Here is a 9,471-nt window from a genome sequence, read left to right as displayed (position 1 = left end):
CCGGGACCCTAAGTCAGCAGGCCAATCCTCTATGCAGTGAGCCAAACCAGCTAGGGCGCAACTTACTGTTAAAATAATTGTGTGTGTAAAGTGACAAATATGGCAAAAGTGTTCATAATTATTGGATTAAAAAATAATTACTGGATTTGGATAGAAACTAAAAAAAAAAAAATCAATTGAAAAATCTAAAAAAAAAAGGGGGGTGGGGCCCAGAGTGGGCCACCTCCCTACGAAAGGGCGGGGCGGCCGCGGAGGGAAGTGCCGCCGGAAGGGGCGGGGCCACGGGAGGCCAGGAGCCGGAAGCCGCGGGCGACGCTGCGCGTGGTGCGATGTCGGCCGGCGGGACGGTGGAGCCGGGGCCCCCGGGGGCTGCGGCCGCGCCCTCGCCCGCCCCGGCCCCGGCGCGCGTGTTCCGGCCCTTCAGCGCCGAGGACGAGGGCCAGCAGCCCACGGAGATCGAGTCGCTGTGCATGAACTGCTACCGCGACGTGAGGCGCGGGCGGGCGGGAGGGCCGCGGGGGCACCCGGGGTGAGGCCCCTCGGGGTCGCCAGGTGGGGAGCTGGGTTCACTGGTTCTCTCCTTGGCTTTCTGCTTCCCCAGGGCGTGACGCGCCTGCTGCTCACCACGATCCCCTTCTTCAGAGAGGTGATCGTCAGCTCCTTCTCCTGCGAGCACTGCGGCTGGAACAACACGGAGGTCCAGTCGGCGGGCAGGATCCAGGACCAGGGCGTGCGCTACACGCTGACGGTCCGGGCGGCCGAGGTGAGAGCCTGGCGCGGGGCGCGGGGCGGGCGGCGGGCCCGGGCGGAGTGATTCCTCTGCGTGTCCACGCCTCCCTGTCTCCTTAGAAACGAAGAGGGCGCGGTGCCGAGGCTGACCAGGTGGGAGGCCGACCAGGTGGGGCGTGTGCAGGGGCTTTGTACATTGTTGAGAAGGCGCCACGTGAGCAGGACTTAGGCGGGGAACTCGCTCCACGTGGGCAGCCGGGGTCTGATGGAGGGCAGCCTGGCCTTCCCTGGGGGGGGGCACTGCTGGCCTCTGACCTCTGACCTCTCTGGCCTGCACCTGCTTCTCTCTGACCAGGACATGAACCGGGAAGTGGTGAAGACGGACTCGGCCACCACAAGGATTCCAGAGTTAGATTTTGAAATTCCTGCCTTCAGCCAGAAGGGAGGTAAGTTCAAGGTCAGGTATTTGGGCTGCTTATGCGTAGCTGGACCCTTACTCACTTTCTTGTAAAACCCCGGCCAGGTCTAGTGGCTGTGTGTGGGTTTGGTAATCGTTGGGGTCTTCATTGACTGACCTTCAGCAGAACACTTAGCTAAAGCAGTTTGAGATGGTGTTTACTTACAGGGTTTTGTCATCACTGTTGTTAGAGCTGAATGGAACTTTGTTGCTAGCCTCATTTTACAGATGAATTCAAGGCCTAAGGAGGTCACATGAATTGCCCGGGGTCACACAGGCACTTGAGAGCAGAGCCCAGACTCCCCTGTCCTTTGTTCTTATTCCCAGCTTTGACCACTGTTGAAGGACTGATCAGCCGAGCCATCTCTGGCCTGGAGCAGGACCAGCCCACTCGAAGGGTGAGCTGGGGTATTCTGATTGCAGCAGCTCAAGGAAGAATTACTTACATGCATCTGAATAGAGTGTTCAGCTTTCCACTAGGTGAACTGTCTGACAGAACGTCGGGAGGACTTTTAGGGGAAGTATATGGCGATGCCATAGCTGCCGAGATGTTGCATACAGAACATCTACTGTTCTTTCCACTTCGCCTTTGCCAGTGTATATTCAGGCCTGTCGCCGCCAACAGACTATGTATCATTACCACTGAAGAGCCTGTCCTCCCTTGGGTTTAGCTATGCTTTCTGAGTGTTCCACTGTCTGTTTATTATGACAGAAGTGATATAATTACGTATTAGTCATCTGTCTTCCTAACTAGCTGGGGAGCCCCATGAGGGGACTCATATTTAACCTGGCACGAATGCCTGGTTTAAAGGGTTGAATGAGTGAGAAAATGAGGCTCATCTGGCACCACCCATAAACTTCAAATTATGTGCTACATCTTCTTGTGAAGTCTGAGTCTCTCTGTTCCCACTCACGCTAAGGTGATGATTTCCTGATGGAAGTGACTCGGGCACGACAGGAAGTGAGGGCATAAAGGTCTATGACCAGGGCTGATACTTTTACTCTCGGTTCCTGTCAGGCAAATGAAGAAGCTGTCGCTGAAAGACTGGATGAATTCATTGTCAAACTGAAAGAGCTGAAGCAGGTGGCCTCTCCTTTCACCCTGGTGAGTATTGAGGGTGTCTAGGTGCCTCAATTTAAGAGAGGAGAAACCGTTAAGACTGTCTGGGATTTTTCCACTGTGGTGCCTGAGTGGGCTGATGGTAGGTGGAGGATTTTACATGGCTTATAATTAATCTTTACCCGTCTGTTAGATCATTGATGACCCCTCAGGGAACAGCTTCGTGGAAAACCCGCACGCTCCCCAGAAAGATGACGCCCTGGTGATCACACATTATAACCGGACTCCGCAGCAGGAGGAGATGCTGGGGCTCCAGGTAAGCGAGCTGAAGAAGCCAGAGAGGAGTTGGTGGAAACTTACTTTGTTGCTGCTGCCCTGTGTACCTATATCAGCATGTTTGTGCTTCCCATCAAGCTCGTGTCAGGGCTTAGCGTGCACTTTACAATAAAGGACGACAATAGCTTTGGTCTTTCCTTAAGCTCTGTTCTTCCCTTGATTGGGGCTTTGCTTTCTAGCTTCTCTGTTAAACTCATGAGGTGGCAGCTGACAAAAGCAAGCCACAGCATTTTCCCGCGCTCCAAGGCAAGGGGTCGGGAGGCTGAGATACATGTGCAACATGTGATTTGCATCTCTGCTACTTTAGGCAGAGGCGCCAGAAGAGAAGCCGCAAGAGGAAGATCTCAGAAACGAAGTGAGTCCCATTGGCTACTGTGGAGGAAGGAGCAGAGTTGTGAGCTGAGACTGATGCTGTTCAGTGGCTCTCTTCCTCTCCACCAACACAGGCGACCACCGCATACCAACTGAATGCTTTAGCCTGACAGGGCTCACCTGCCGGGGAGGGCTCACCCCCGCATCCCCATGTTGTGTTCCAGGTGCTGCAGTTCAATACAAACTGCCCAGAATGCAATGCTCCAGCTCAGACCAACATGAAGCTAGTTCGTATCTTTCGTCAGGCAGTTGAGTTGCTCCTCTGACTTGGGTGTGAAGTATATCTTCAGGCTGGAGACCACTGCCTTCATGGAAAACACGTTTCATTCTGAGTGATGAGGATGTTGCCTGTGATGAGGCCACACCTTGGCTTCTGGGTTTACAGAGAGAATTGGGCTGTAGTCTTGGCTCCTGCGAGTGGCCTGGGCCAACATTTGTGAACAGGAGGCACCGTGGGTTGTGACCTTGCCCTCTTCTGGAGGGCTAGGACTGCTTCTTGGGATCTGTTTCCTGTAGTCCTGGGACCAGGGTTTGGGTTTGTTCTTCTCAGAGGATGGTCTTGCTATCCTGGAAGCAGGTTCCCTTAACTCCAGCTACAGAAATCCCCCACTTTAAGGAGGTTATCATCATGGCTACCAGCTGCGAGTACTGCGGTCATCGGACCAATGAGGTGAGGGCTCCATTGGTTGGGAAGACTAACTTGAGGGTGACCTCTCTAACCTTCACCCTTCTTAAATCTGCTTTGGGATGAGGGGAGTGGGGGATGGGTCTTTCTCTTAGGCTTAGTGTAGGGCAGCCATGGGCAAACTACGGCGCCGGATCCGGCCCGTTTGAAATGAATAAAACTAAAAAAAAAAAAAAGACCGTACCCTTTTATGTAATGATGTTTACTTTGAATTTATATTAGTTCACACAAACACTCCATCCATGCTTTTGTTCCGGCCCTCCTGTCCAGTTTAAGAACCCATTGTGGCCCTCGAGTCAAAAAGTTTGCCCACCCCTGGTGTAGGGTGAGGGGCCATTGAAGGAACTGGGAATTGGCTTAGAGGAGAAAAGTTAGAGATAATCATAACTTGTTTATCTTCTATCTGCCTAATCATAACTTGTTTAAGACCTCCCTTCCTCTCTGTCCTCATCCAAGGACATGTTTCCATTGATTTTAGAGGAAGGAAGGAAGGAAGAGGAAGAGGGAGAGAGCGAAACATTGATGTGAGAGAAACAATGATCAGCTGCCTCCCATAAGCACGCTCGTTTAAGACATTTTCAAGTTTGGTTTTAAGGAACAGGAGCCAGATTTTGACTCAATAACATTTTCGAAGTTCATAAAAATAGAATGGGCTGCCTTGGAGGGCTGTAAGTTCCCTTTCCCTGAGTCTATTCAAGCATAAGCTGTTAAATTCTTAAGCCAGAATATTATAAAGGGGATTCACATGTTGGATGCAATTGAATGTCCCTTTCAAATCCCAATAATCATTTTTTTAAAGATAAATTAGAGTTTCCTGTCACCTTGGGGCGCGTTTTGGCAGGTGCTGAGCACTTTCCTCCTGGCGCACTCGGTGTTTTTATTTGGGTGACCGCTGCTACTATTCATTTAGAAGGCTCTGTGCTTGGTAGCCTTTAGCGGGCCTGATTGGTGGTCCAAGCCGACCCTGTGAGGTCTGCTGGGCACGAGGCTCGGCTCGGGGCCTTCTTGCTGTTGCTGACTACTGTTGTCTGCAGGTGAAATCTGGAGGAGCAGTAGAGCCCTTGGGCACCAGGATCACACTCCGTATCACAGACCCCTCAGATATGACCAGAGACCTGCTCAAGGTAACAGCTTGTGTGGGAAAGTGACCGTCTTCCTCACGTGACTTGTCTCTCGGGGAAATTGTCTTTTTAAATGATGTCTTTTGGCTGTGTGGTGCCTCCTTACTTCTGTGATTGGAGGCTCAGAAGGCGACCCACAAGCTCTTTCTGATGAGTGGACAGCTGTTTGCTGGCAGTGTCTGTGAGGCTCTTGTCTCTGGCCTCTGATGACAGGATACCTGGCAGCTTGGAGCCATGACTCAGTGTCCCTTTATTAGTTTGGTTCCATTCCTGTGGTACATAGCATAGGAGTGAGTCCAGCTTTAACTAGAAAGTCAGAAAACGGGGACGGTTGACTTTGTCCCCAAACTGTCACAGGCGGTATTAATGTGGCAGGAGGACTCTGGTTAGCTTTCTCTACTGGCTCCTGATTTAGAGCTTATGCTGACCTCTCATCTCACAGTCTGAGACGTGCAGTGTGGAAATCCCAGAACTGGAATTTGAGTTGGGAATGGCTATCTTTGGAGGCAAGTTCACCACACTGGAGGGGCTGCTGAAAGACATCCGGGACCTGGTGAGTAGTGCATGGCTACTTCAGCAGTGCTGCTGTGGGGAGGGGCTAGGGGACCTCACATGTCCTAGTTTTGGGAGCTGATAATGGGGTTTTTTTTTTGCCTTAAAGCTGATTTAAGAGACTTAAATTTATTTTGGATTGTTAAGATAAGTTTATGGGAAATTCTGATTGGAAATTCTTAGCTAGGCCTTAACTCTGAGACATGTGTGGTTTTTATTTCACTGTAAAATGAGGGGTGAAGGTCCTTTCAGCATCTAAAACTCCCCAACATATATATGCATTGTCGACTTAGCCCATATATTTGTCCTCCTGATGAATCATTTAATTTAATTCTCAGTCGTTAGGCATTTTGTCTTCGTAAATTATACTTTGCATTTCTTGTTAAATTAGGACTAGGGCTCACTCATATTGTAAGAACATGTTTATAGTTTGTTTCACACGGCCAGTTGCCGCCTTGGCAGATTAATCCATAAGCTCTTAGGAATAATCAGAAAGATGGTTATGGGATAAATGAAGACCATGCTTCCCCGACTGGACAAGCTGTAGGAGTTGTACCAGAAGTTGGTTTAACTTCCACCCCGACCAGGCTTATGGTCAAACCTATAATACAGAGCCAGCGTACAGCAGTGTGGATGACGTTTGTTGCAGGTGACCAAGAACCCTTTCACACTGGGTGACAGTTCCAATCCTGGCCAGGTGGACAAGCTGCAGGAGTTTAGCCAGAAGTTGGACCAGGTGAGAGGACTCTGGCTGGTCAGTACTTGTGGTCCTGGGGCTCCAGTGAACGAGAGGCTGCCTACCCTTTCTTGCTCCCTTTTAAACATTTAACCAGCGTGTTGGGGATTCTCCTGGTTTCCATGTCCCATGTCATCCTCTTTCTCAGTTTCCTCCCTTATATTGTTGGAGGATCTTCTCCACTAGTTTCTTGAGAAAGTGTATGGGAAGGGAGATTTCTGGGACCTTACATGTCTGGAAATTTCGTTATTCAAGGATTCAGTCACCCTACATCGATGAATGGCTGGGAATAGAATTCCAGGATGGAAATAATTTTTCATCAGAATCTGAAAGACATTGCACTAATGTCTTCCACGTTCCAGTTTGGCTATTTCGAAGTCTTCAGGCATTTTGATTTCTGATCTTTTGTATGTGACCTGTTCTTGTACTGCTTTGTCCCTGTGATGGGAAGTTCCAGGATATGCTTTGGTGTGGGGTCAGTTTGCAGCCACTGTGCTAAGCACTTGGTAGGTCCTTTGAATCTGGAAACTCATGTGGCTCAGTTATAGGAAGCTTTTTAAAGTGATCCTTTTGAGAATTGCTTCCTTTCTGTTCCTTCTGAAACCCTGTGTTTTGGAATATTAGACTGACTTTCTGGTCTTCTGTAAAGTACTTATCCTTTGTCCAGTCTTCAGTTTCTTTGTGTTTTCTCTACTTGAGGAGATTACCTCAACTTTATTTTCCAATCTTTTAGTTGAGGTTTTCATTTTCACTAACATTTTTATTTTCCAAGAGCTTTTTTTGGTCTTTGAATACTCTTCCTCTGCCTTTTTAGAAAATAGTGTAAGGATGTAGCATTTTTTTCTTCTTGAGAATATTAATGTTGGGCTTTTTTTTGGCACTTTATTTTCCTTGCATTGTTTCCATTTCCTCTAAGTTGTTCTTTTTTTTTTTTTTTCCATGCAAATGTCTGTCTTTCAATATTAGGGGCTTTGATGTCTGGTAATCATTGGTTGTCTATTTAAAAGAAAACTAAAAAACCCGAGTGGCGGTGATTTGCTGACATTGGGCTCATTGTAAGGGATTTAGTTTGGCCTTGTTGAGGTAGCACCAAAGCCAGAGTAGTTAGGTCTTTCTTCTTAGGCTGGTCAGGTTCCTGTCGGGGGTGCTCCATTTCCTGGTCTCAGGTGTTCTGGGAAGAGGGCTGGGGTATGTCTGTTTCCAATAACGGTACATTCATTTAATCTCCTGTCTTAATTCCCTCCCCTCTACCCTCAACTAGGCCATGGCCCCAGTCCATAGTGTGTTGTGGTATCGTCACTGAATCCTTCAGTCTTGTGCTGGGGTAGAGGAAGGGCAGTCCTTCAGTCTTCTGGGATAGAAGTTGGCCTGTTTGGAGTGGGAGATGAAATTGGGGGTGTAAAATTGTTTCTTAAATAATATCAAACAGTTCTTATTTTATTTATTATTATTTTTAATACCTTTTTTTAAATCGATTTCAGAGGAAGGGAGAGAGGGAGAGAAGGATAGAAACATCAATGATGAGAATCATTGATCGGCTGCCTCCTGCATGTCCCCTACCCCGGCATGTGTCCTAAATGGGAATCCAAACCTGATCTCCTGGTTCGTGGGTCGACACTCAACCACTGAGCCACACCGGCTGAGTGTAAACAATTCTTACTTTAGATCTTCTCCATTCTACTTTTAGAAGTACCTCATTTCACCAGTTCATGAAACTTGGGCATACTGCAGTGTAAATTGGCTTGATTCTCATCTGGTAGACTTAGCTTCTCCATGCTTTGTAAAATTTACATACTGTATTCTCTCCTCTTTAGATCATGGAGGGTAAAATGAAGGCCCACTTTATTATGAATGATCCAGCAGGAAACAGCTACTTGCAGGTACAGTAGACCTTCCCTTATATTTCATGGAGATATGTTTTCTGACTTTCCTTGAACATGTATCATTTCTCCAGAAACTGAGACTTGGTTCTAAATGATCTGCTCTTTATCAAGGAACCTCTTAGCAGAACTTAGAACATAAGGGAGAAAGGGGGGAATGTGGGAGTGGTTGTAAGTGTGTGTCAAGAGTGAAAAAAGGATACTTCTAGGCTCCTTCCTCCTAAAGTCTAGTTGTCCCCAGCTCTAAGTCCAGTGATAATGTTTTCATTCTGCAAGTCTGATTGTGGAGTGAGGAGAAATGGTCCCTTGTCCAATATAGGAAAACTGAAAGGCGTTAAACTGACTGGGGAGATATTCTGGTGATTGACAATAACATTAATATTTAATGAGCAGTTATTATGGGTCAGGCAAAACTGTTCTAAGGTCCTTGCATGATTAAGACTATTATTACACTCTTTATAAGAAGGTGCAGGTAGAAAGTATTTTAGGTGGACTGTTCCCTAATTCTACTCCTGGCCCATGTGGCCTCTGTTGCTTCCCACTAGTTGAGCCTAGTCATGGGGAATTGGTGGTGCTTAGAGTAAAAAACTCAAGAGTTCTGCAGAAAGTGGGCATTGGAAGCAGCCTGGGGAGGGAGGATAGCAGGATGGTATTGGCACTGATGATCTGTCCTTGGCCTTCCAGAATGTGTATGCACCTGAAGAGGATCCAGAGATGAAGGTGGAACGTTATAAGCGCACGTTTGACCAAAATGAGGAGCTAGGGCTCAATGACATGAAGACGGAGGGCTATGAGACAGGCCTGGCCCCACGGTAGCAGTGGACCGTTTCCCAGCCAACCTGTACTGCTCAGACCACAGGCTTACTTATTACTATTGGAAAAGCGGGGAGTGGCCTCCTCAACTGCTCCTGTGGGGAGGGCATCTGGTCTGAATCAAAGATCCTGGCACACTTTGTAAACTGTGTGTGGTGCAAGTGCACCCCTGTTGGGTATTTGACCTTATTTTGGAGGTTGTGAGTCAGCTTGGGAAGAGACCTGGAAGCGAACTATGAGGAATGTCACTATCACTTTTTCCCACAAGTCTTCGCCCTCTGTCCACACCGTGCTGTCCTCTAGAGCTGGAACTCTGAAACTGAAGAAGGTGGAAGACAGCTGCAGCTGGAGTTTAGGTGTTGGTTTTGGGCGTACAAAATACTGACTCTCCACACGAAGGGAATCTTCCGAGGGAGGGAGTCCAGCACAGGTGAAGAAGTTCTCATTAAAATGATGGCTGTCAAACTGCACTGGCCCGGAATTCACTGTCCTTAATTGATATGCTGGTAGACTCCACCTCCTGAAGAAAATTTTCTCCAGTGTGGCCACTGTAATTTGGAGATTGGAGCTGGCATTTCGTTCTTCCTTCACAGATGTGTGAGTGCTTACTTTGTGCCAGGCACACACTGAACAGTGAACAAAACAAAGTGCTGCTTTCACGAAGCTTGAAGTCTAGTGGGGAAAATGGACATTGGGGGTGGGGGTGGATTGATAATAAACCGATAAGTAA

General features: G+C 48.1%; 1 protein-coding gene across 2 annotated transcripts; it reads left to right on the top strand.

The window, feature by feature from the left end:
• The first annotated feature begins 299 nt into the window (after positions 1–299).
• On the top strand, positions 300–9,211 carry ZPR1 (ZPR1 zinc finger). 2 transcript variants are annotated; one of them, XM_070426098.1, is made up of 15 exons: positions 300–488; positions 602–763; positions 850–882; positions 1,085–1,175; positions 1,514–1,584; positions 2,205–2,291; positions 2,440–2,562; positions 2,890–2,937; positions 3,119–3,185; positions 3,554–3,624; positions 4,674–4,763; positions 5,203–5,313; positions 5,962–6,048; positions 7,863–7,928; positions 8,613–9,211. In XM_070426098.1, the coding sequence occupies exons 1-15, from the start codon at positions 330–332 to the stop codon at positions 8,742–8,744; spliced, it is 1,398 nt and encodes a 465-aa protein (XP_070282199.1). In that variant the 5' UTR covers positions 300–329; the 3' UTR covers positions 8,745–9,211. The 2 variants fall into 2 exon arrangements, with proteins under 2 accessions (XP_070282199.1, XP_070282200.1); XM_070426099.1 differs by lacking the exon at positions 850–882.
• Positions 9,212–9,471: the final 260 nt, after the last annotated feature.

Source organism: Myotis yumanensis, unplaced genomic scaffold (genome assembly GCF_028538775.1).
Source record: "Myotis yumanensis isolate MYYU_CA2020_CCGP unplaced genomic scaffold, mMyoYum1.0.hap1 SCAF_10, whole genome shotgun sequence".
Taxonomy (NCBI): domain Eukaryota; kingdom Metazoa; phylum Chordata; class Mammalia; order Chiroptera; family Vespertilionidae; genus Myotis; species Myotis yumanensis.
Note: the sequence above shows the minus strand (reverse complement) of the source record. Positions and strands in the feature narration are given on the sequence as shown.

Excerpts from the sequence above, each read along its gene's own strand:
- ZPR1 (XM_070426098.1), top strand. The coding sequence starts at position 330 with ATGTCGGCCGGCGGGACGGTGGAGCCGGGGCCCCCGGGGGCTGCGGCC. Across the intron at positions 1,176-1,513 it reads TGCCTTCAGCCAGAAGGGAG|CTTTGACCACTGTTGAAGGA; the intron begins GTAAGTTCAAGG and ends TCTTATTCCCAG. Across the intron at positions 6,049-7,862 it reads TTAGCCAGAAGTTGGACCAG|ATCATGGAGGGTAAAATGAA; the intron begins GTGAGAGGACTC and ends TCTCCTCTTTAG.